Source organism: Dipteris shenzhenensis, chromosome 2 (genome assembly GCF_047967505.1).
Source record: "Dipteris shenzhenensis isolate YYH24624 ecotype China chromosome 2, Dip_SZ_1.0, whole genome shotgun sequence".
NCBI lineage: Eukaryota > Viridiplantae > Streptophyta > Polypodiopsida > Gleicheniales > Dipteridaceae > Dipteris > Dipteris shenzhenensis.
The window spans coordinates 26,575,304-26,598,652 of record NC_141597.1 but is presented as its reverse complement, the minus strand read 5'-3'; the positions used below and the strand labels follow the sequence as shown (position 1 = coordinate 26,598,652).

Sequence of the window (23,349 nt, the reverse complement as noted above, 5' to 3'; positions counted from 1 at the left end):
TTGTTTTGTACTCATAACAAAGCCTCCTCTCTCAGCAGATACTGCACATCCCTCAAATTTGCTAGACTGGATCCTTAGCTGAGCTCTCATCTGAATTCATTGGAACGCAGGAAATTCCAAATTACAGCCCAACATCAATATTACCGGGAAGATACACAGCCCTACTTTTGGTAAATCATCACAAGTTTCTGCGCAAAGCTTTATGCACCATCGCATTGACCTGCTGCAAATTTATGGCGTCCCCCCCCCCCCCCTCCCGAATTTTCATAGCATGTTATAGGACGTGATAGGTGCTCCTGCATATATTGTATGTTATAGGACGTGATTGGTGCTCCTGCATATCTTGCTTACAGACTCTAAGGAAGTGTGCTGCTGGCTAGGGAGGGTGGGTGGTCCATCCAGGTTGCTCCTTGCCAAAAGGCAAGCGGAGCTCAAGGAGAAAGTGAACTCAAAGCAGTTCAGTGCACTTATAACCCACCAGCCAAAAGATCATTCCAAAGCTACTTGTGTGATTTAGAAACAGACATGCAAAGCTTGGGATACATTTAAAATATTGGGCTATCTGGATTATTCCACTCTTATCACAATAATTCTAACACCTACATTAGTTAAACAATGCAAATGGCTCTACTTACTACAATCAGCGAGACATAACATACACTAGCAAATCCACTGATTCTAATGCAACAAGTACACCACATGTATCTAGTCCTCTACAGCCTATCTCTAGCCAAAAGGAACAGTTGTGAAAGTTAAGGAATAAGCAAATTGCATTTATAAATTATATCACATTCCAGAGATTATCAATTTTCTGCATAGAAAAGGCATGCTGGCATCTTCACAAAAGTCATATATGCTTGGAGAACAGCCTGAAATCCAAGCAGCCACATCACCTTGTTAGTGCGCAGTTATATTCTCTTCAACAAAATTGTGTTGTCCTCTTGTGGACCAGACGTATCTAATCTGCAGCCAGCAAGGTGTTAGGTGACCCTTGCTGCTTGAATGGCTGCTCCAACAATCATGCATTTTTTTTTACATGAATATCTTCCATGAGGAGAATGCTGCATGAATGTCTTCCATGACGAGAATTTTTTAATACATGAATATCTTCCATGACAAGAATGCTGCATACTGGAATTGTCTTGAACCCAAAGGCAGCAGAAAGAGATGCGGCAAGGCAACGGTAATCAGCTCATGATCATCTGCAAACTTCACTCTTGCACACAGTACTAAGTTCACAGGTTGAGCTGCTTGTTAGCAAAGCACTAGTGTCAGCTTGCCCCAGCATGCTCCCAGAATCACAGTCACCTGGATCACATTACCATTTCCACTTCAACTTTGTGACTGCGCTCACAGGACTGAGCCACAGATATCTGCACAATTTCTCAAACAGCATATTTTCTCAAGAGACACGATCCACACTGCCTGCCTTCAGCATAATTTATAAATACATGCATGGCCTATACAACTTCCCATATACCCAGCACGACAGTCCCCTTGGAAACCCAAGCTAAATGCTCACACTATGCAGAACTCATTTTTCTGCCGAAGGAGAGACCCAACTTCACCTATAGAGGGTCTGAGGTTTGGATGTTACCTTTTTCATAAGACGGCCGCCGCAAGGATCGCATGTGGGCCTCAAGAATACTCACTACCTCCTGGAATTAAAAGTTTAGGACCATTAGTTGGGAGATTATCAATGCCAACCAGAGTCACAAGCCTACATGATCACGTTGTTAAACCTCAAATAGACATGATCTCAATACCTGCATGGAGGGGCGTTCTGCTTTACTAAAAGATGCACAACTCACAGCAAGGTGGGCAATCTCTTGCAATATTTGTTCTGGAAAATCACTGCCAAGTCGTGGGTCGATAATACTGTTGATGCCTTCTGCCTCTAGCCTTGGTTTTGCCTACACACCACATTGTTTGAGTGTGATTGGAGCTCCATATTACTTTTATATGCTTGCCAATGGAAATTGCAGCAGACTGTGAAATCAGAGCCTCTCTACAGACTGTATAGATTAACAGTTGACTGAGGGCACTTCTCAAACACCTTTGTCAAGCCAGTTTCACCTGTTAGAACATGTGCTTTTAAAGGGGGGAAATGCAAGTTATATGAACAGTTGGTTTTTCTATGGGAGTACCTCTAAAGACTAGACTGTTCAAACTATCCAACATATCAATTTGGACTGATTGCCCCAAAAAATAATTTTAGATAATTTTATGATACAGACATATCTGTTACACCGTCCTTAAATCTTAGCCTGCTTCTACTCTACTCGATTCAGATAGAAAGAATACAGTAAGGTTCTTGTTGCATTGCAAAAGCAAGCCTTCCATACCCACTCCACTAGGTTTTGCTCATCTGTTCGTTCATTATCTATTGCTCTTTGTCCAGTGATAAGCTCCAGTAAAAGTACGCCATAACCATATACATCACTTGCAGTAGTCAGTTGTCTCCTCAAAAAGTACTGAGGATCCATGTATCTGTCACAGAAGGCAAGCAGTTCATCAGTAGTTATCGGAAAAACTTGGAGGGTGTGTTCAGCGTACTGAGAATAGGATATGCTTAGAGAAACATAAATATCACAAAGGAAAACACAGATACAATTAAATGTACATTCAACTTTGACCTTCTGATACAAAATTAGTGACTCCTCACCCAGCTGTTCCAGCAGGAGTAGTTGACACATGAGTTTCCAACTCAGGGGTAACCTTTGAAAGCCCGAAGTCAGCTACTTTTGCTACGAGGTTTTCATCAAGAAGTATGTTGCTTGGCTTCACGTCTCTATGGATCACTGGTGGATCCTGCACAACTTTCACAGATGAGAAACTAAAGAACTATAAAGCACAGAGGGGAGATGGATGTAAGAGCTTCATACCGCAAAGGAATGAAGATAGTCTAACCCTTGGGCAATTCCCACAGCAATATCAAGACGTTTGTGCCAATCTACAGCACTATCAGCTTTACTGTCTGGTGAGACACATTCGGAAGTTTATCAATCACATTAGACACCATGATCATAGTTTTCACTACAAATACTTGAGATGTTCAAAGCCATCAAAAAAATAACTATTTAGTGATTATGTAATTTTAGAATTGAGGATAATATAAACCATAAACTAACCAAAGTACTTTCTCTTGAATAAGACCAATAATTTCTATTCTGTAAACTACTGTGAGCTGGGAATTGAGTTCCATATAAAATGGTGTAATTAATGACAAGATGGGCTCAGAAGACATACGAAAAAGCCACGTATGCAAATTTCCATTGGTCATAAATTCATAGACAAGAATCTGCAAAAGCAAAATTTATGCAGTTAATCCAGGAGAAATATTCAAAGGGAAAAGCAAAAAAAATCCCATAAGCAACGTGTAGACACCAATTTGAGGGATCAATCAATTGCTTGCATTCCAAAATTATCCTTCCCTTTCTAAAACAGTATACAATATATTACATTTATAATAGCTGAATTGAAATATTATGCGTATGAAAAGGGGTTGCTTGCAGTTATCCATGCTTTGAAAGTTTGGAAGCATTATCTACTCGGAGTCATTTCTGTAGGCCACTCTATGGGGAGTAAGTTGAAACATCAAGCGGCTGCGTTCGAGCGAGCCTAGAGTTCGAGCGAAGCTTGTGAGGAACTTTGTCTAAACATATAGTAGCAATAAAGTTTTACTAAAAATGGTTGAATCTACATGACACTATTCAAGATTGTTTTCACAGGGTTTTTGTATTATTCTTGGTAACTTACAAAGATAAACTTACTATTGGATAACTCATAAATCCATGCGAGTCAGCAGTCATTCAATGAATACCAAAGGGAAAATTATTGGCAGCATACAAAGAGAAAACCTATTATTCAATAAATAATAAATCCATGCAAGTTAGCAATCATTCAACGGATACAAATGGGAAATATTGCAATGTCTACACCTCGAGGCAGACACTCAAAATTCTGTAAGCTAGCACGTGAGTTGAGGGGTTTCTTTATTTTGTGGAGTTACATACAAACAACAATAGTCCACCCAGCTTCTAGCAAAATCCCTTAGAAATAACTATTTATAGCTCATCGATTTTTACACTACCCATATGATTTAATCCATTTTGTACATAAAATGATCACATGAATAAATTGTTTAAACTATGGATCTAATAAATTAATGATCACCTCATGACCATGATGCTAACTAAATTTGGATTACCTTCATATGTTCATGACCATGTATACACCTCTGGTATGGAGGGAGAAAACCAAGGACTGAGAAAAATCCATGGTCATAAGAAAATGTAGAGTATGATAAGGTCTAGCTCTGAATGAAAGAAACATAAGTACAAGCTTTCTAAATCCATAGAATTTTTACACTATAACATGATAAATGGATTCATTCATATCATTCTGATCGTTTTGACTACAAACATGACTATATTTGGAGTCCGATTGACCAAGTTATGGCCCAAATAAAATTGGTAGGAGAAGCCTCCTAGGAGGCCACGATATCACGGTCTCCTGGGAAACCCCTTTCTTCCGCCCCTCCTTCTTCCTTGACCCTTGCAAAAGCATTGCCAAACGTTTTCAGAAATCGTTATTTGCATGTAAGACGATTGATTACTTACAATATCATGGGTAGGATAAGACAATTGATTGCTTACAATATCATGGGTAGGACAACAACCATAAAAGTAAGCAATGCATGCTACTTTTTGAACATAAATCATCACACTATAATGTCAAAATTTATTAAGTCCTTACTCAAACCGTCACCTCGCTCAAACGTGGTCACTCGAATTCTGGTAATCCTCCTCTATGGGCTATCCATAGGTGCCATCCATTCCTTCGAATATGAGCCTTATAGGCCTCGATATAGGCAGTTAGGACATATAGTACATGTACCATTTAGCACTATTGGTACTACAAGGACACCCTATCCTAGGGTTACCTTTATATTGTGTACTTTGTACTATTGGAGATATCATAGCCAAAGAGTGTGTTGATGTGATGTGTTGGTGTGTAGTACTAGGAGATCTAGTGCTAGTTCATGTGTGAGTGCCACGCGTTACTATGGAACTTATACCACATGCACTTGGTGCAAGTGTTGAGTGTGTAGCCTAATGTCATACATGATGAATGAATGATAGCCTTTCATTATGTCTTCATTTATGTATCATTTCCTCACACCCTAACCTCTCTCTCTCTCTCTCTCTCTCTCTCTCTCTCTCTCTCTCTCTCTCTCTCTCGCCTCCTCCCCCACCACCTCCTGGCTAAGCTGAGCTCCATGGGCTCAGCTAGGGGGTTTGCCAATTCTAGAGCAAAACCTTAGCCCTAGCCGCCTCAAACGAATCCTCATGCCGCCTCAAGAGAAGTTCAACGACGCCACCACAAATGCCTCCAGACGACGAGCAAACTTCCTATCCTCACGCTATCGACGACTGCCACCTCAAACGAGCTCCAAAGACAACGAGCCTCACGCTATCGATGCTGCTACCTCCTAAAACGAGCTCCAAAGACATGCGAATGCTGCCGCCATAGAAGACGAACCACAAGGCATTTTCTACCACCATATGTGTTGCAGCTCATCTGCCTCAGCTCGACTTGCTGCACACCACCCCCAGCTTGTTAGGTACCTCTGCACGTGAACACATCGGCCGCTACTATCTACACTAGTCACGTTACAAGTGACGGAACGTGAAGGAACTTAATGGAACTCTGCTTTCTAGCGACAAAAATAGACACAGATCTTTTGACGAAATTACATAGTCGATGGAAACTTCTCGAGATTGATCACTTTTAAAACACTTATAGATGAGTATTGTTATGCAAAGTTTGAGGCTTGGATATTGTTCAGGTGAACAATTAGAAGATTTGGTTTTTCAAGTTAATGTAAATTCATGATAGTTAGAACTTTTTCTCTTTTCTTCGTGTTTTTTTCCTCTTGCAGCTCACCCTCACTATGCTCAAATTCTACCCACCCACATTTCGGGTGTAGTTCTAGCAAAAGCCTATGGTTGCCCTTGGAATCCCACAAGGGGGAGGATAAACCCTCTCATGCTATCAAAAAAGATATGCTTGCATTGCACTTGAGGTCTGGAAAAATTTTGTCCAAGGAACCCGAGCCCGAGGACAATATTTCGAACTACGTGCAGCCCACCTTTCGCCCAAGTTTGGGGTTAGCTCCAACAGGAAGCTCAATTCCCAGCTCTCACTCCGTGTTAGGGCCTCGACGCGGGGACCCCTCTAGCTCCGACAAGACCGAGAGCTTAAACGAGAAGATACAGAACCCTGCTAGCCCAAGGGCTTCAGAAGCCCCCTACACCAGCCTAGCTCCACCTCATTCTCCTACTCCTTGTGTAGCCTCCAAGGTAAGAGGTACGATATCCAACATGTTTGGATGGTTGGGCCGAACGGATTCAACAAAAATGGAGAACCCCTTTGCCAGTATGTCCACGGAAAGGGGAGGCCAGCGACAACCAGTGCTTGAGCTACACGTAGGAACTAAGGCCGCCTTTGTGAACTCAGGACCCACAGTCTTCAAAGGTCACCCGAACTCAAGATCCATAGTCTTCATAGGTCACCAAGACCCACAGCCTTTGTGGACTCAAGACCTACAGTCTTCATAGGTCACCCGGACTCTGAGCGCATGGAGCACGAAGACCTGTGGATAAGGGACTTCGCAAAGCGAAACCTTGGCCGAGGAAATGCACTAGACTTCCAAGGGGGAAACTTTATGAACTTCCGACCTTCCAAGTGTCCCCAACCTTTACCGGCTACATAGCCCCACAAGCTCCACCTTACCAACCGATGCAAGGAATATCCATATAGATGCCTGGTAGCCCACTTCCTCCTCGAGGCCAACAGTTTACTGCCGCAGTTGCACCTCCGATGTACAGGGGAACAGGCTTTTCAGTCCCAACATCGGTACCGGCAACCCAATGGATCCCGACAGTAGGGCAAGGCTTGAGGCCGCCTCTACAACCCATTAGGCCCAAAGCAACGATGTCTTCACAAGCTTCCCAAACGGTGCTATCAGATGAGGCGATGCGCATCTTGGTGAACGCACTAGGAAGGGGGGCCACCCCACCCCCGACTGCACCTGTATTCCCAGCAGGGCTCACCAATCCCTCTAGGAATCGACCCATCGCCATCTCCAAATTGTTAACTAAATTTCTTGGAGAAGGAGAGCTGATCTCCAAGTGGAGCAATTCGAGCAAATCTACGAAACATTCAATGCTCCCGGAGATCTGGAAATGGTTAATGCATTTGGCCTCAGCCTGGATGGCAAGGCAGGCCAATGGTACAAGGCCAGCCCTCAATCCAGGGGAGAAAGTCAACTGGGAGGCGTTACGGAAGGCCTTCATTGTAGGGTTCGCCCCTAGTGGTCATAAGTGGAGCCCAATTAATCAGTTATATGAGGATCCTATTGTTTATAGGCAGAAAGGGGGAGAAGCTTGGTAAAGGCCATGTAAAAAGCATCCAATGGACTAGTGTTTTGATATGATTCATACTCAGTCAGCAGCCAGCCCTTATACAATTCACAAAAAGGTACACCTTCCCTGTTCTTAGAGCAGAAGTTCTTTGCATGCAAACCTCCATTGTTACAGCTTTTAAGTGAATTTTTTTAAAGCAGGAAATGTTTCAATCTTTTAAATAAATCGTGTTCTGCATCTAATTTGACAGAATTCAATATGCTAAATGAATGTTTCCTCAATGGAAGAACTTATATCACAACAATGATGCAATACTTAATATCTGAAGGCGTTGAGATACCTAGACCTTGTTGATTAAAATAAAATAGATATTCGAGACCTTTCCAAGAACAGCCTGCAAAAAGAGAGAACCTGTAGTCCATCGTCCTCACAGAATCCCTCAAGACGAACAAGGTTGCGGTGATGAAGCCTGCTCAATAATATCACTTCAGTACGGAACTCAGAAGATCCATGCACTCTTGACGGGGAAGCACGCTTTATGGCAACTCTTTTCCCATTGTTCAACATCCCATAGAAGACTTTGCCAAAACCTCCCATACCGATCTCATTATCTTTATGAAAATTAGAAGTGGCATCTGCAAGCTCTTGCAATGTAAACCGTTGAACACCTTTTGGAACTTCCCAATAGTCACCCATTTCTATAAACAAAGCAAACTTTGTTTAGAAGTTGGCAGAGAATGACCCACAAAGAAAACATTTTGTAAATAACTTTGAGAAACCCTAAATTGCTAACCTCTGACAGAGAAAAATCTTCCAAGCTTTGAGATTTGGCCATGCTTAACATTCCTCAACTTGAGGATTATCAAAATTCCAAGCAGCAGTAGAAAGAAAAATGCTCCTAATACAGCACCCGCTATTTTCCCAGCTTGCAATGAGTTTCGTCCTGTATTTTGCTTCCCATCTACAGTAACTGCACATATTTGGTGACAGAGAATCTACGTGAACTGTGTGCTTGAGAAACATACAAATGCTTTAGTTTTACTAGACAAGGAAAGAGGATTGAGAGATGGAGATGAAAAAAATATGCAAATTTGAGGCTATTTGCAACCTTCTCCACATATACAAAGTGTTGCATTCGTACTGAACTGCTGTGTTGGACAAGGAGGGCATCCATCTGCTTAAGAAACAGGAGAATCCGTTGTAAAAGCCATAAAGATAGCAAGTTACAATCAATGTAGCGTTCAGTAGGTATCCCCAGAGGGGAGATGCCTGATACTAGTGCAATAAAATCACACAAAGTTTGTCCCTTTCATTCTATTATATTCACTTCATTTACAATCCTTGTACAACATGCATACCAATTAGCTGGTTGAAGAATCCATTGCATGTGTAAGTTCTGCTGCAGAGATAATTTGAGACATCATTGGCGCTCGTCACATTTGAAAAGCAGTTTCCTTCATCACGCAGCCTTCAACCCTCCCAAGGAAAAGTGAACTTCAGTGTTTCCAAAGACGAGCAGCTTGAAACATTCTAAGAAATCCTTACATTGATATATGTAAGTTTTTGTGTCAACCCTTTACAAGGCCGGTTTAATTTGTTACGGCACTTTGCATATCCAGAACTTACCCCCAAGTTGTCATCATAAGTACAACAATGATTTATTGTAGCTTGCACAACAGATCACTCACAAATTCAGACCATAAAGCTCCTCAAGCATACTTAACTTACATGGTATGTATGTGTGTGTGTGTGTGTGTGTGTGTGGCGGGAGGGGGGGGGCTGGGGGCATATAATCCACATGGCCATCCCATGAGCAGGAGGCTGGCATACCAACAGATGGAAAGGGAAAGGCACTTAATTCTGCATTCATAATATTGAGAATTCTCGAACAATTTCCACTTCAACAATAAGGCCTATCGTGCTTGTAAGGCATGAAGCTGAGGATGGCCTTCAAGGCAGTGTTTTTTCTTTGGGACACCATACAAAATATTAGTTCTAGGATAAAATCTTACCTTGCCCGTGAAATTTCTGGGCACCCTCTACACCCCCCGCAAAACAACCCCTCCACCACCCATAAATTGGTCACTTTTTGGGCAACCCTTACCTTCCAAAACTCAATTTCAACTTCTAAACATAATCCCTCGCCAACTCAGAAAAGAAAACATATATTGCATGCACACACATGTGCGCACACACTTTTTTTTGGGGGGCGGGTGGGGGGGGGGTGGGAGGTGAAATGCAGATGGCATTATATTACACACTTTTTTGGGGGGGCTGACATATTACACATAAACACACGGACACACACACATAAACACTTTATTTTTTGGTGAAATCCATATTTGTTTATATTACAAGAAGCAGTTTCCAAAGAGGGAACATGCCATTACAAACATCAAAGGATTCCAATATAAGACAAGTAGATAGAGGAATAGACTCTATGATTTCTGTCCTTCCATAGAGTCTAGAGGCCCCAATATCGAAACACACACACACACACACAGTATTCCTTTAAGAGATTCAAAGCAGAAGTCTGGATAGGCAGTTACTCACGACAAGTTTGCTGGTGCCACAGGCCAAGAACCCTTAAGAAAGTTGCACTCTAATCTTCTGCATCATGAACAATGCTACCTTTAGTAGAACTTCCATATATCTCCTGGGAAATCACTTGTAGTCACAAAACATATACCTATGTATGCTCTAAACTAAATAATATGAATAGACATAAAAGTGTTGTATTTCTACATACACTACTTGCAAACTGCTATTAGTCAAGTCTGGGAAGAATCCATAAAACTCATTGTGTGAAAGGTGCCTGCAGAAAAGAGGGGGGCAGGGGGATTAAACATGAAATATCCACTGAAATATTCAAACCAAACAAACAAAAGAAAGGCTAGTTAGAACCAACCAACCAAAAGAAAGGGCTGGACGGAATCAACACTCAGGCATGGTTGAAATGTCTTAAAATAAATGTACCAGACACTGAATTAATGAAATCACATATATTCTAAAAATTGCAAATTCACTCAAAGCATTCATAGGGAATGAGTCCGTTACTCCTTACAAAAGCTTAAGTCTGGGATGCTGAAATAGCCAGGCCGGAAGTCCCTTTGAAAGATAATTGTACTGCAATCTCCTGTATCAGGGAGGTCAAATGCATATAAGGGAAAAGTCACAACACTGTTTTCTTTCGTTTATGATGTGGCATGGTAAGTGAAGGGTCTAGAAAGAACTAGAAGACTGTGTTTTAAAGCACTGTGAAACTACCTCGAGGACTCAACATTGTAGACTACAAAGAAGATAATATACCTTTGTAAGACTAGAATAAGTCCAATCATACAAATTTAGAAATTTTGTTGTTCTAAAGATCAAAAATCTACAAAGGAAAAAAAAAATGAGAAAATGAAAGAGAAAAAAGAGGTAAACAAAAACTTTTATGAAAAGCAAAAGGAAGACATACTAAGCAAGCAAAGCAACACTTATGTCGTCATCAGTGCCCAAGCATAAGCAGCTATACTGGGTTTCTAAAGACCCGCGGAGTCTCTTGGGCAAACCCAGTGCTTACTAAAATACGTCAAATAAACAATAGAGAATGAAAACAAGAAATAAAGAAGAAACGAAGCACGTGACTTAAGCATGACGCTTACAAAGAAGATAAGTATGACGCTTACAAATCATATAAATTTGTCATATTTTGCCAAGAATCTGGGATACTCCCACTCAGAAAATTTTGGTACAGATGCCTGCAATTTATAAAATATAATCTGAGATTCTAAAGGGACCAAAAGGTAATCCACTTCCTTTTGATGGCATCCCCTTCATAAATCAAAATAAGTGCCTTCTCCATTTGAAATTTGAACTTCTCACTAAATCAAGTTGTCATCTGAATCATAATTGTCTGCTCCCCACAATAGTGATAAAAAGCACCATAACAGTGACATCAGAAAACCTTTCCACTGTCTGAAACTACTTACAATGTTACCATGCTTTGAAGATTCCCAAATTGAGGGGGAAGACCACCCCACAAACTGCAATTATGTAGATTCCTGCAAGCAGAGTTTGGTGATTGAATACTGGCTATATGCCATTGTTTAGACGTCAGAAAGAATGAACACAAATAATTCTAGTTTCTATGTTTTAAGACTTCCTTACAAGTAAGCAAGTTTAACCAGATTGGAGAGCTCCATGGGTATTCTTGAGCTAAAAGGATTATTCCACAAGCTCCTGCCACTCCAAAATATTCACTTCTTAGCTTCCATGGCAGGAAAGACTCAACAACAACAGGACTGCCTTCCTTAAGGGTAATGAACCATTACAAAATAAGCTAAAAAATCATATCGAACGTCAAGTATTTCGACAAGAAAGCCATAAGAAGCATACAACTCAACTAGATTGACCAGGCTTCCAAGCTCAGGGGGAAGATTTCCCGTCATATAGCAATTTCCAAGGTACCTGTCACACAGGAAATATTCAGCTAGCATACGAATCAGCTACAACTTTAATAGCATTATCAAAGTAGAGATCGACTCAAAGGAAATTCAGAGTTCGGGGAATGGCTAGTACTTTGATCATATTGTTAATCAAGGCTAGGTTCAGCAATAAATCTGCAGAGAAACAGACTCATCACTCCCTGCTGCAGAACTTTCTTTTTTTTAAGACTGCTTTGTAAGCATGCAAGTTCCGAATGCAATAATTGTACTTGATTACCTTAAATTCGGCAAAATATGAAAGATAATAAGTCACATGATAAACATGCATACAAGACAACCCACAATCCTGGAGGGATAACTCTGTTAACCTACAATGATACATCTAAGACCAATCCTAGCCTAAAAGTCTAAACAATCTATCAATAATAGACAGTCACAGGAAGGATACAAGAGGAAGCTAAGAAATGCAAGTAACAGTCTGCAATATTCTTCAATTTCAATGCTCATGGATGGTAGGTCTCTTGACAAGAAGAGGATGGAAAGGTAGAGAAACTCCATTCCCAAAAATATACACAAAAGTAACTAGACATATAAATGGCCTAACATAGATATACCTTCCTCCCAAAGTGCAAATAATACCAGTCTGGAAACTTTTTATGCGAAGCCCAGCAATCCCCAATAGTGGAGACAAGTGCATAGCTTATTTTATCATCTTCTACTATAGGGCGGAGGTGCCATGCCAGCTTCTAAATAAATTTAAAGTTTGACGATTCCAAAGCTGTTGACTTGTATGGAAACTGAAAGAAGTTGTAAAGAGGAGTTGTTGATTTTCTGTCTGTACCAGCAGGTTTAAAGTAAAATATAGCAGTTTGGAGTAGAAGACGAGGCTGGCCTGTTCCTTATTTAGGAGCTTACAGGTGGGGAGGTAGCTACTGAATCCTGACGAAGTGGTCCTTAGTCAAAGTGCTCATAGCTCAAGCATAGATTGTGCACATATAATGAATGCTAGTAAGAATGATTGTAATATACAGAATGCCCTAACGGGAATGTAGGGTGGCATTGTAACAAACAAGGGAGCTAACTCGCTATCTCTCTAACCTGCTATCTAACTGCTAGTGCAAAAGCATGTACTGAACTTGAAAGGCACACAAACAAGTGCTTGCATCTGTGGTTGTGTGAGAATAAATGTGCGATTGGAATGCAGCTGACCCCCTTCCGTAGAGAGTATTTACGGTTTTTAGCATTGTTTGACAATAGCCTGAATACAACTATTACCCAAAGGACTGAATAAGACAAAAGTAGAAGAAGGGGAATCTCTTCTTGTTCCTGGGATGGAGAGAGAGAGAGAGAGAGAGAGAGACTGCTCTCCTCCCTTTCCCATCTAATGCTCAAGGCTCGCTCGTTTATTACGAGAAAGTATTTCTCAAAGCTCTTGTTCGAAATGACGTAAAGTAATTATAGGATTGCACCAGACGTGGCGGGGGTTCTATTTAGTACTTTGGTTTAGTCAGGGAAGCCTAACTAAACGTGTGCCATTAATAAGTATCATGGGTGATGCCATTTAGAAATACTCACATTAATGGGTAGTCGTTTGTAAAGACCATTACTTAGCATGATTGGCTAATCATTTGATGTATATCATTGCGCTAAGTATTTGCCTAATGATGGATTGGTTTATTGAGTACAGGAAATGACATGGACGGATGGGAGTAAACAAGCTCAAAGGAATTAAGACTAAATGCCATGGTTTTATGCTAGTGCTATGTAATGTATTAAATGGCCAAGGGTCATTACATTTTTAATAAGGAAGAGTACTTAAAAGCCTTTGACTTTTGGCATGTAATTTTGGATGAGTACGTGAGTAAAGGAGTGACAAAGAGAATACTCTTGGTGTGGAATCACGAGCCACACACCTCGAGGGGGGGGGGATTGTACCCAGTGATTGCCTCTTGTCTTTTCATGAGTTTCCGTGCATATTCAAATTTTGGTACTATTATACGTGTTAGAATTGTTATTCGCGTTTCAGTTGTATCAGAGCTCTTACTACGCTCCACGAGGACCTAAGATTGGAAAGTACTTCTCCAAAGAATTATTGGGAAGAGAGCTAAAGCAACCGTCAACTCAAATTTCAAAAAAAAATTCCAATAGTACTTGGAAGAGTAGTATTTGTGAGTCAAATTTTTGGAGGCCCTTATCTTTTTAGACTAAATTCATCTTTTGAGAAGAAAAGCAAGCTTTCTCTCTCTGTCTGTGATTACCGCAACGCACCTCTTACTCTCATAATCTCTACCCCATTCCAATCTATCTTTGCTCCATTGCATAAAAATTCCCAGTACTTCAGTACTTTTCACGTCCTTTCTTTATTGTTGTAATAATTGATGCAAGTGAAATTGGGATTGGAGCTGTACTTATGCAAGACAATCATCCTGTAGCATTTGAAAGTAGAAAGCTTAAGCTAGCAGAATTCAATTACAGTACCTATGACAAAGAATTGATAGCAGTGGTACAAGAATTTGGAACATTATTTAATGGGCTCAGAATTCTTGATCAAGACTGATCAACAAAGCATTAAGCATATTTTGATGCAACCATTGATTTCTAATAGACATATCAAATGGGCTTCTTTTATTCAAAGTTTTCAACCAATGATTCAATATCAACCCGGTAAAGAAAATACGGTTGTAGATGCATTAAGTCGAAAACCACAAATCAACAATATTTAAGTGATTGAAATACAACCATTCGAGGCAATGAAAAATTCTCACCAAGATGACTCTAACTTCTCTGATATATGGACTAAGCTTGAATAAAACAACTAAAGTTCTATATCTAGCTATTCAGTTAATGATGGATATCTATTTTATGAGAAAAGACTTTGCGTCACTAATCGATTTAAATTACAAGTAATGGAGAAAATGCATTAACCTCCTTATGTGGGACATCGAGGGGTGACTGTAACTTGCTAAAGTATTGTTAAAGAATTTCATTGGCCTTTGATGAAGAAAGATATCTTTAAATAGGTTGCTGAGTGTTTGATTTGTCAGAAGATTAAAAGTTTCAAGGAAAAAACACCAGAACTATTAATATCTTTGCCGATTTCTTCACAGTCCAAGGAATAAATATCCATGGATTTTATTACTGGATTTCCCTTGACTTTTAATCAAAATAACAAGATCTCAACTATCGTGGATCGCTTTAGCAAGCAAGCATATTTCTTGCCTTGCAAAAAGACATTGTCTGCACCACAAGCGACACACATGTGTTTGAAGTATGTTTTTCCACATCATGGATTATCAAAGATTATAGTATCAGATCGAGATTCAAGGTTTTGTAGTGCCTTTTGGAGGACTTTATTTGAAAATCTTGACACTAAAGTGAATTTTACTTCAGCTTTCCATTCTGAGGCAAATGAACAAACAGAAGTAACCAATAAATAATACTATCTTGGATATGCAACGGACATGTGCCGATTCTCAAGGTACAAATTGCGATAAGTATTTGCATTTATTGCAATTTGCTTATAACAACACAATCTATTCTACTACAGGAAGAGCTTCATTCGAAATAATATATGGAAAGTTATTACTGATTCCTATTACAAGAATTAGTCAAAAGATTCAAGCTGCTGATGATTTAATAAAAAATTATGATCAAATCATGAGAAAAGTAACTAAAGCCATCAAGAGAGCTCAAAAAATATATACTAAACAAGCAAACAAGAAAAGACAACATATGATATATAAAGAAATAAAGTTTTTCCTTCTACGAATTGAAAAGAGGTGTTTAAAGAGTGTTGATAAATGCCCTACAGTAAAATTAGCACCAAGGTTTTATGGACCTTTCAAGGTTATCTCTAAGATAAATGATTTAACTTATCATTTGGAATTGCCCAATCTTTGGAAAATTTATAACGCCTTTCACATTCATCTCTTGAAACCTTTTAAAGAAGAATTACCAACGCATCCTATTTATGAAGAACCACCTTTGATTGTGAACGAAGTTGAAGTTCTTGAGCCTGATTGTATTCTAGATAATCAACAAAGAATAATACGCAAAGGAAAGACTTATAACTCCTATTTACTGAAGTTTAAAAATCATCCAAAAGAAAATGCACAGTGGTTCCCTGAGCAGTTTTTCAAGACCATCATGATATCCTTAACTCATATAAACAAAATCACAACTGAGGTCAGTTGAACCCTAAGCAAGAGGAAATGTTACGAGAAAAAATTTCTCAAAGCTCTCATTCGAAATGACGTAAAGTATTTATAGGATCGCACCAGACGTGGTGGGGGTTCTATTTAATACTTTGGTTCAGTCAAGGACGCCTAACTAAACGTGTGCCATTAATAAGTATCATGGGTGATGCCATTTAGAAATACTCACATTAATGGGTAGTTGTTTGTAAAGACCATTACTTAGCATGATTGGCTAATCATTTGATGTATATCATTGCGCTAAGTATTTGACTAATGGGGGATTGGTTTAATGAGTACAGGAAATGACATGGACGAATGGGAGTAAACAAGCTCAAGTGAATAAAGGATAAATGCCACAGTTTTATGCTAGTGCTAGGTAATGTATTAAATGGCCAAGGGTCATGTATTAAATGGCCAAGGGTCATTACATTTTTTATAAGGGAGAGTACTTAAAAGCCTTCCACTTTTGGCATGTAATTTTGGATGAGTACATGAGTAAAGGAATGACAAAGAGAAAAGTATGGTAAAAGGATGCTCAAGAGAAAAGCATGGTAAAGGGATGTTCAAGAGATGAATACGTCACTTTGTATCGATGGCTCATGCTCTTATTTCAATATTATAAATACTCTTGGTGTGGGATCATGAGCCACACACCTCAAGGGAGGAGATTGTACCTAGTGATTGCCTCTTGTCTTTTCATGAGTTTCCGTGCATATTCAATTATTGGTGCTATTGTATGTGTTAGAATTGTTATTCACGTTTCATCGTTGCTGGAGGCGGTGGGCTGCCTTACACTGGCTGTACTGCAAGCGGCAAGGGCTGATGATGAAATGAGGGAAAGCCATCCCTTATATAGGTTTTTAAGGGCTGACATCAGCTGACTGGTCTGTTAGCCAGCCGACTGGCATGGACCTCCACTGACTAGTATAGACCACCTGCATATCATTGCTGACCTGGCTGTCCATACTGGTGCTGATGTCAGCACTATGCTGCTGACATCAGCCCTGCCATATCTCTCTGTTGCTGTGCAAGCTGCTCTGTACTTCCTGCTGCACCTAATGACTGCGTAGGCAATGTGGCAGCCACGTGGACCTGTGTTGCTGCTCCTATCCTGCCCATTGCTGCTGTGGGCCGCAGTGAGCTGCAGGCTGTCACTTAAGCAGCCATGCCATGGGCTGTAGATGCACATGACAGGCATGCAATTGCTTGACTTCCTTTCGATTTAAGTTCACAAGCTTTCATAGATGTTTTCTACTTATTCGTCTCTGTTTTAGCGTGTCACTTTCTTTCTTGAGAGTGTCTATCGTGTCAAGTCCCCTATGGAATAGCAACATGGGGTCCTTGTAAACATTGAAAGCCATTGCAAAAGGAGTTGTAGATTCCAATACTACACTCTTTTTAACAAAGACTTCCATTGCTTTTAGGGTGCTTGAGCTCCAAAGCATGTATTTCTAGTGTGTGCTCAAGTAAGATGACATAAAGCAAATAAAAGGAGTGAAGTAGACATTTTAAGCAGAAACTGCCTTGTACAAGAACCTTCCCACAGGATAGGGAAAGACAGACTTCAGGGCTTAAAAAGCTATGAAATTAGAGACTTCTCACAGGCCATTCCAAAAAACTGGGCATTCCCAATAAGTTTTCAGGGCTTTGAGGGTAGGAAAACACCTACTATTCACATTTCCATAACTGCTCGGAACAGAAATCCATCGTTTTGCCAAAAGAGGATAAATAGACTCATCACACTGAGCATCAACAGTGATCCATAACCGATTTTCTTTCTTGACGATGCCAGCCCTCACCAAGATCCAGAGCCACTGTCAGACACTCAGCCAAGCAGTTGGAGTTGGTCCCACGGACAGCATACACAAGTACAATCACTCAGATGGATATTCGATTGGTTGTCCGATGACCAAGGACTTCCCCCATTGTCCTTTACATATGGGTTCTCTCTCTTGCAGAGATAGCACAATGTATTTATTTATTTTCTCATCTCGGACATAAGCCCTGGGTATGAGTCCTCGTTTAGTGGCCCCACCCCTTAGCTTTCATGGTTTTTTTCAGTCTCATAGACCCTTGGGTCTTTTGTAGACGTTAAAACTCTCTCTCTCTCTCTCTCTCTCTCTCTCTCTCTCTTTTTGAGGATCGAGGCAAGGAGGGCTGCAGGCACACCTAGAGAGCAGCGGATTTGCAGGTTATGCACACTAGCAGTAGCGGAGACAGAGGAGCAATTCTTATGCATTTGCCCTGCTTATTATGAGATCTGAGGACACTACCACTGATTCTCCAGGAGGGGCACGCATTCGGACCACTCTCCCAATTGATCCACTTCCATGATCAGGTTGGCCTCTTTCTGATGGAGATGCAGCAGCGGCTCAGGGAGACTCTGCTACACTAGGAGGAGACAGCACCACCGGACACTGATTGAGCACAGAGACACCACTGATTTTTATGCCTTTGAGTCAGCTCCAGGACACATCGAGGAGGATGAGGAGATAGCTCCAGGACACATCGGGGAGGATGAGGAGATAGCCGACATGAGGGCAGCTTGCATAGTGGTCAGAGATGACACACGGCAAAGGAGAGGGTGCCACAGAGAATGACAAGAGCACACACAATAGAGGTCCAACCATCCAGCCCATTGTCACTTTACTCAAAGGAGACCAACCAACCCGAGGTCACCCTTGATGCCGCCCATTGGATATAGAGATCCCGGAGACCACAGCCCCCCTTACGACAAGAGACAACTCAACAACTCCAAATACGTAACATCTTTGCTTCCTATAGGAGAGATACCATGACTCCTAGATATGTCCTCGGAGCTTTCGCACTACCTACTAGCGTCTCTTGAGAGCACTGAGAGTGTGCTTCTGAGTTTTTGAGATCATTAGCTTAGCTTAGCACTCAGCAAGGGCCTTAGCGAGCCCTTTGCTTAAGCCCATGGCGGCTTCTATGAGCTATTCTATTGATTGTACTTTGTCTCATAGGCCCGTGAGGCCTCCCAAAGATGTTAATACAACTCTCTCTCTCTCTCTATCTCTCTCTCTCTCTCCCTTTGCTTAAGCCCATGGCAGCTTCTATGAGCTATTCTGTTGATTGTACTTTGTCTCATAGGTCCGTAAGGCCAGAGAGCAGAATGGACTGATGCCACCGGTCACCATCAACATACCGCAAACTTTTGTCACAAACTTCTATGCATCGGAGGCAGCTGCCAGTGTAGCTGAGGGAGAGGAGCTTGATGAGATGAGAGCATCATGGATCAGTGTAGCAGGACTATCCACCGGGATGCGGTCGGACGAGTGACACACACTGCACATACGACACGGAGAGAGCCCAGAGTACGCACGATCGAGGTTCGGCCTATCTCATCCCTTCTCAGAGGCAACCGCCAAAGACAAGGCATCACCCTTGACGTAGCCCACTAGATCCAGAGATCGAGGAGACCACGCCCTCCCCCACGTCGTGAGACAACTTGACAGACACAGATACGAGAGCTTCTCACATCTCATCAAAGTGCCACCAGGTTACCTGGATATATGGAACCTGAGCATGTACTAAAAGTGCTAGCCCTAAACGCCTAACATCTGTTACTTTGCTACTCTAGTATTTTGTTCCCTAGCTGACCATGTTAGCGTTTTAGCTTTTGCTTTCAGTTCTCAGCAAGGGTCTTAGTGAACCCTTTGCTTCAACCCCAAGTGGCTTGTATGAGGTACTTCTTGGATTCACACTTTGTCTCATAGCCCTGCGAGGCCTCTTGTAGACGTTAATATCTCTCTCTCTCTCTCTCTCTCTCTCTCTCTCTCTCTCTCTCTCTTCCTCTTCCTCGCTCCCTCAACCTTCCCTTCTGCTATTCTACCTCTTCCTTAACTCTTCTACAATGGTAGTTTTGCACCAAATATTTTCTAAGGCATGGCACACATGGGTGCCGCAAAGGCCTATGACAGTGGATGCGATGGTCTCTAGAAAGACGATGTAAATTATATCACCACATGCCTACCATCGCAGCAGAACAAGCTTCCAGCTGGGTCATTAAAGCCAATACCCATTCCAAAACGGAAAAGGACAACATACAGACATGGATTTCATGTCATGTCTGCCTTCAACTAGTGTTGATCCCCAGATAGGGTAGAATTTATGTGGTGGTTAATAGACTTACCAATAAGTAATTAACATCATCATGTGTTCAAACACCATGGGCTTCCTTGAGAGCTTGTTATTGACAGGATTTTTATGGTAGTTGGCAGGCTTACCAAACAAGCTCACTTCATTTGTACTAAGAGACTCATTACTTGACATGTCACATTGCTTGGCAATTAATGGTTCATGTGTCAAACAGCATGGGGTTCCTCTTCTGATAGGAATGTCGAGTTTGCAGGGCACTTTTGTATTATTCAGTGTTTTGGGCAAAACACACAACCTCAATTATCTCTAACATATGGGCAATATAAGAGTGAATACATGGATGGAGACCCTCAGATAAATGGGCATGAAGGAAAATCTACAGCAGTTTTCCCATGACATGAAGAGATGACTTTGGCTTGTTGCATTATTGGCGGCCCCTGGGAAATGTGCATGACCTCAAACAAGAAAGAAAAACAGAAACCTGGGGAACGAGGGAGCTCCAAGCTACTACCTCTTGGCACAATATTATACTAACCTCACATAAAACAAGGAAATTATATACACATGCAAATGTACTGAGCAGGAACTCTTACAACTGTTCCAAATTTACAAGATTTGAGATCTGAACAGGAAATGGGCCCGTCAAATATGTGTTATCAAGCCTCCTATATCAAAAAACACAAAACTCAGTTCAAATCACATAACTCAAACGATAGAAAAACTCCTGTTATTAAAAGGTAGATTGCTTCAATAGACATACAAATAAACAAGATTGGTCAACATCAGTACTGCAGAGGGAAACTCCATATTCAAGACGTTGTAGGACATGTTCCTGCAGACAGTGATAATGCTTCAGCATCAACTCTTGAAAATGCAAGCTATTTCCATGATTGCAAAAATTGTCGTCCAAAACACATCTGTATAACGTAAATTCTCTGTTAATTCAGCTCAATTAGAAAGCAAAGTGGCAATAAACTTCTTACAGCAGCACCAGATTTGATAGGCTTCCAATTGCAGAAAGGTCCCCAGTTACTTGATTTTGAATCCCTGAGCTCCAGTTTGAGTAACTCAAATCCAGAGATCTCAAGGATGTCAGCGAGCCTAACTCGTGAGGTACAGGTCCCATGAGACCTTTGTTGGTTAAGTTCCTTCACAAAATACAGAAGAGGCCAAAGTATCAACAGAACGTCGTACGAAACAGGATAACATTGTGGAAGGAGACTGATGAAAAGGGGGCTTACAGTCCAACGACGACTCCATGCTCACAAGTCACTCCCTCCCAACCAATACAAGGGTCGGTACCAACTAACCACGAGGGTAGAGTTCCTCGCCAGGTCGTCTTTATTTCTATCAATGCGTCACCTGTTTTCGGAAAATTTTAAGTAGATTGAAAATTCTGGATTGATCTTTGTTTTCAAGTACGACCTTTATTTTGACGATCTCTTAAATAAATCGCGAATTTATAAATCAGAGGTCAACCTTCGAAAATTTGAGAATCATAGCGGATCATAAAAAGAAAGACGAGCAAAGAAATCACGTTAGTACCTTGCGAAGTAGAGCCTACAATGCCGAAACTGGCCAATGACAGAAGTAGACAGACAAGCACCTGACGCAATCCGCTGGCTGGCATTGGCACAACTCAGGAAGATTCAAGATGAGATATTCGAATTGCGCGTGATTCATAAGATGAACGGCGCAAACCTTGAAGAAATCATGGCGTCATGTGTGTCTATCCCACGCTTTTGTGAAGTACCTCGGTTGACATCAATATGAACAAATTTTCCAGACTTTCCAGCGGTCAGGTTTCCTTTCTTTTGCTCGAAGGTCAACAGCTGGAGACAGCCCGGATCGGAGTCGTCGGCCACAGAGCATAACAGATCTTCAATACCCAGATACGGATCTTCAATACCCAGTTCTCTCAATTAAGTAGCTTACGTCCAAGCTTCCGAAGGAGCAAGAAAATGTTCACAAAGGTGCTCCTGACAGGAATGAGCTCCAGGCGACAGCAGCACGAGGGACGAGAGAAGCGAAGGGAGGTCCGACAATGCAAGGAGAGCAGGAGGGTTTGAAAGGTAGTAAAACTGTAAGGTGTTGGTGGGTGCAATTGGAGAAGAGACTTGGAAATAGCTCGCTGGAGGGAGTCTCAAACTGGGTGTAAGAAGTGTAGAGCTACGAGGGAACTTTGATAGGGCCTTAATTGTTGCAGAGGCGAGGCAGGGACTATATCAGGAATGCAGAAGCAAGTGTTGAAGCGACAGATTGGCATTCTGCTGCATAATCTCAAAGGGAGAATAGCACTTAGTAGGAGGCATGGCCAAAGGGGTGGTGACTCGAAGAAGGAGAGTGGATGAAATTTTGGGAGAGTGTGTGTGTGTGTGTGTGTGTGTGTTTGGGTTTTTTTTTTTGTGTTTAGGCAGCTGGCCTGGTCGGGGAAGTACACGCCTTGAGTCTTGACTCTTGAGAGCAAGAGTTTTGTTTTGGATTCTCGAACACATCATCATCATATCCATCCATACCTCCACCCTCTGATTCCACACCCTCCACTTCTTCCCTCCTCAACACCCGTTTTCCAACCCACTTAACTTTGAGCAAATCTAATTCAAATATGCTAGTGCATGTGCGTGCATGCGCACGTGTGTGTGTGTGTGTGTGTGTGTGTGTGTGTGTGTGTGTGTCTCGAATCCTCAGACAGTCCATGTTCCGAGGTCTGGGTCCACTTACCTGCCACCATCCAAACAAACTAGGTGTTAGAACATCATAGTTACATTTGGGTAGACAGGTAATGCTTGTTTTCCCTGGCTTGTTACCGCTTTACTTAGGAATATAGACAACCATATGGATTCTTAGATAATTAAAAAATAATTTAGCCACAAGTGAAGTTTAAGTCACATGTGGAGCAAGGAGCGAATGAGTGCATGGGTTAAGAAGGAATTAGAGGAGGTATGGGACGATTAATGGGCTTAGTATGTGGGGTGGTTAAAAGAAAGTGTAAAGGGAAGATTTCATGGGGTACATAAAAGAATAATTCATAGTTAGGGAAGTATTCATGTGTGTGTGCGTGTGTGTGTGTGTGTAAAGAAATATGTGTGTATGTGTGTGAGATCCATTTACTAATCAAATTTATTGTGTGTGTGTGTGTGTGTGTGTGTGAGAGAGAGAGAGAGAGAGAGAGAG

The 23,349-nt window shown here is 41.3% G+C and overlaps 1 protein-coding gene across 1 annotated transcript; it reads right to left on the bottom strand.

The window, feature by feature from the left end:
• Window positions 1-781: 781 nt before the first annotated feature.
• Window positions 782-22,906, bottom strand: LOC147904555 (uncharacterized). Its single transcript, XM_087391683.1, has 25 exons — window positions 22,897-22,906; window positions 21,929-22,090; window positions 21,721-21,798; window positions 21,417-21,537; window positions 21,159-21,323; window positions 20,936-21,007; window positions 20,769-20,840; window positions 11,811-11,882; window positions 11,583-11,654; window positions 11,405-11,476; window positions 11,102-11,173; window positions 10,495-10,566; window positions 10,180-10,245; window positions 9,984-10,040; window positions 8,789-8,898; window positions 8,539-8,604; window positions 8,224-8,400; window positions 7,842-8,128; window positions 3,250-3,301; window positions 2,886-2,977; window positions 2,666-2,811; window positions 2,346-2,490; window positions 1,767-1,913; window positions 1,598-1,658; window positions 782-1,308 (listed from the first exon to the last, which is right to left on the bottom strand). Exons 1-25 carry the CDS (start codon window positions 22,904-22,906, stop codon window positions 1,199-1,201), a joined length of 2,556 nt encoding a protein of 851 aa, XP_087247809.1. The 3' UTR covers window positions 782-1,198.
• Window positions 22,907-23,349: the final 443 nt, after the last annotated feature.